A 3,197-nucleotide genomic window follows, 5' to 3' on the forward strand; every position below is an offset into this window, starting at 1 on the left:
CTCTCTCTCTCTCTCTCTCTCTCTCTCTCTCTCTCTCTCTCTCTCTCTCTCTCTCTCTCTCTCTCTCTCTCTCTCTCTCTCTCTCTCTCTCTCTCTCTCTCTCTCTCCTCCATCACAGCTATACCTCTCTCCAGTGACCACACTAAGATTTGAAATCTCAACTTCACAATCACTAGCCCAGCTGTTTGCTTCTAATACCTAAAAATTCTTTCCTCTTCTTTACAGGTCTTGGTATTGCCTCACCAAACCCAGCTTTCACTACAATGGTCACAACATTTGGTTTGTCTGGTATTGTTGGTACGTACAGAAGGAGGCCTTTCTTTTTCTTCCTTTTTTATACTCTTTTACTCTTTTACTTGTTTCAGTCATTTTGACTTTGGCCGTGCTAGAGCACCGCCTTTAGTTGAACGGATCGACCCTCAGCACTTATTGTTTGTAGGCCTAGTACTTTATCAGTCTCTTTTGCTGAAATGCTAAGTTACAGGGATGTAAACATACCAACATCGGTTGTCAAGCGATAGTGAGGGGACAGACATAGACACACAAATGCATATATATATATGTGATGGGCTTCTTTCAGTTTCCGTCTACCAATCCACTCAAGGCTGTGGCCATGCTGGGGCACTGCCTTGAAGTGTTTAGTTGAGCAAATCAACCCCAGGTTAAATTCATCATCATCATCGTCGTTTAACGTCCGCTTTCCATGCTAGCATGGGTTGGACAATTTGACTGAGGGCTGGTAAAACCAGATGGCTACACCAGGCTCCAATCTGATTTGGCAGAGTTTCTACAGCTGGATGCCCTTCCTAAACGCCAACCACTCAGAGAGTGTAGTGGGTGCTTTTACGTGACACCGGCACGAAGGCCAGTCAGACGGTACTGGCAACGGCCACGCTCAAAATGGTGTATTTTATGTGCCACCTACACAAGAGCCAGTCCAGGGGCACTGGCAACGATCTCGCTCGAAAGTCCTTACACATGTCGCAGGCACAAGTGCCAGAAAGGTGATGCTGGGCACAGGTGCCATCACAATTTCGCTTTATATATATATATATATATGTTGCCTTTTTTAATGCATCAGCACCTCCCAATGTATATCTATTTCAAAAATAGGCCAGGATGTGATTTGAGGAAGATTTTCCTGTTATTTCTAGCATGCTCCCTCATCAATGCAGTGTTTGTGTGTGTGATATGGTTTGATCAATATTTTTGAGCTCAAATATGATAACATCCAAAACTCAAGCTGTCAGGTCACTAAATAGTGATGTATCTTATCATGTTGACCCTTGACAGGTACTTGTTCTCTTTTTCTATCTATAACTGTGTTCTTGATATTTTATTGTATGTGTGCACATGTTTTTGTGTATGTCTTTGCAAGTTGCTGTATGTGTGTCTTTGTGTGCCTGAAAGTTTGCGTATGAGAAAGACTTTGAATTTGTGTATGTACTTGTGGGAATTGAATTGGGAGTTTGTGTGTGTTTATTTCTGTATATCTGTCAGTTTGTATGTATGTGTGTCTGTATATCTCTTGTGGAATTTATGTGTGAGCTTAAACTTGTGCATATGTGACCTTATTGTTGATGTGTCTGTGTGAGCATATTTGAATAGTGTGTGAGTGAGAGAGAGCAAGCAGGTGTGTATATGTGTGTGTGTGTGTGTGTTTTATTTAGAGGTTATCATTTGTGTTTATATGTCATGACTTCACAAACCCTGACTAAGGCATCTATGTATTAACTTTCTGTGTTTAAATATGAGATTTATGTCTAAAAATAGGTTGTTATCTTTATTTGAGGACTTCCTTAGACTGTCGGGTGATCACCTACCTTGGTATTGAAGTCTTTTAACAGGAATGAAACATCCTCATTTAGCCATGAAGAAGGGAGCTGGCATAGCCATTAGCACATCAGGCAAAATGCCCAGTTGCATTTCTACCTTAACAAATTCCCATTCAAGCATGGTCAAGTAGATGTTGATGATGAGGATGACGAATGAATGAATTTGAGAGAATGAAATTGATTGAACAGATTGGATTCATTAATAAACTGGACAACCAGAAGTTAGCAAGCTTAGAAGGAATATTGTTCTCACTTTTAAGAATTCCCAACCAAATGGAGAAAACGAAATTGTTTTCCTGCCAAATTCCATGTGATGAATCTAATTTTCCTTAAATCAGTGCTTCACAAACTTTAACTATTGTCCCTTTTGTTTTCCCAACACTTTTTTAATGCTCTCTTGCATGGGTTGGACGGTTTGACAAGAGCTGGGAAGCTGCACTAGGTTCCAGTATGAATTAGCTTGGTTTCTATGGCTGGATGCCCTTCCTAGTGCCAACCACTTTACAGTGTGTTGTTTGTTCCTTCTCAAGCCATTCCTTTCATCATTAACATCATCATCATCATCGTGTTGGGGAACAGATGATAGTCAGATGGGACCAAACAATAACAGCAACTATGTCATCATCACTGCGATACCAGTTCTCAGCCAAGTGTTTCTACATGTTGAGGAACATCTGGGGCCAAATCAGGAGAATAGGGAGGGTGATCAACCAGTTCAAAGCCACAGCCATGCACAGCAGCCATTGAAAGCAACAACTTGTCCTGATGAAACACCACCTTTTTCATTACTGGTTACTTTTGAAGTCTTCTTTGAAGAATCAGATGTCAGTTAACCTGAAAAGAAACAATGCATTTATTAACCCTTTCGTTACCGTATTTATTTTGAGATGCTCTGTGTTTCTTTGAATTACTTTAAATATAACAAAGAATTTAGTAAAATAACTGAGTTATCATTAAACTAGTGTTAGGAACATTAAATTGTGACTAAGGTTTGGTGGAAGATTTTAATTCAAAACTTATAAAAACAAGACATTTGTACTCGAGCCAGAGCCGGTTTCAGCCGGGTTGATAACGAAAGGGTTAAGAAGAAGAGTTGGAATTAATGCATGCAAAATTTCACAGCTCTAGCATCACTCCTTTATAGTCAGCTTATGGACTTTTCAGCCTACCCTTGTAATTAAGTTTCTTCGTTAATAATTGTCTTAATACTTCTTGGCGAGCTGGCAGAATCATTAGCATCCTGGGCGAAATGCTTAGCGGTATTTCGTTTGTCTTTACGTTCTGAGTTCAAATTCCGCCGAGGTTGACTTTGCCTTTCATCCTTTCGGGGTCGATAAATTAAGTATCAGTTGCGTACTGGGG

The 3,197-nt window shown here is 40.2% G+C and overlaps 1 protein-coding gene across 1 annotated transcript in view; it reads left to right on the plus strand.

The window, feature by feature from the left end:
* LOC106872638 (NAD(P) transhydrogenase, mitochondrial) overlaps window positions 1-3,197 on the plus strand; it is an 81,088-nt gene that overhangs the window by 60,545 nt on the left and 17,346 nt on the right. Inside the window, exon 7 of the mRNA XM_052976286.1 lies at window positions 226-297. Within this exon, the coding sequence (XP_052832246.1) occupies window positions 226-297 (72 nt within the window). The remainder of the gene's footprint in view (window positions 1-225; window positions 298-3,197) is intronic.

The sequence above is a fragment of the Octopus bimaculoides genome, chromosome 24 (assembly GCF_001194135.2).
Source record: "Octopus bimaculoides isolate UCB-OBI-ISO-001 chromosome 24, ASM119413v2, whole genome shotgun sequence".
NCBI lineage: Eukaryota > Metazoa > Mollusca > Cephalopoda > Octopoda > Octopodidae > Octopus > Octopus bimaculoides.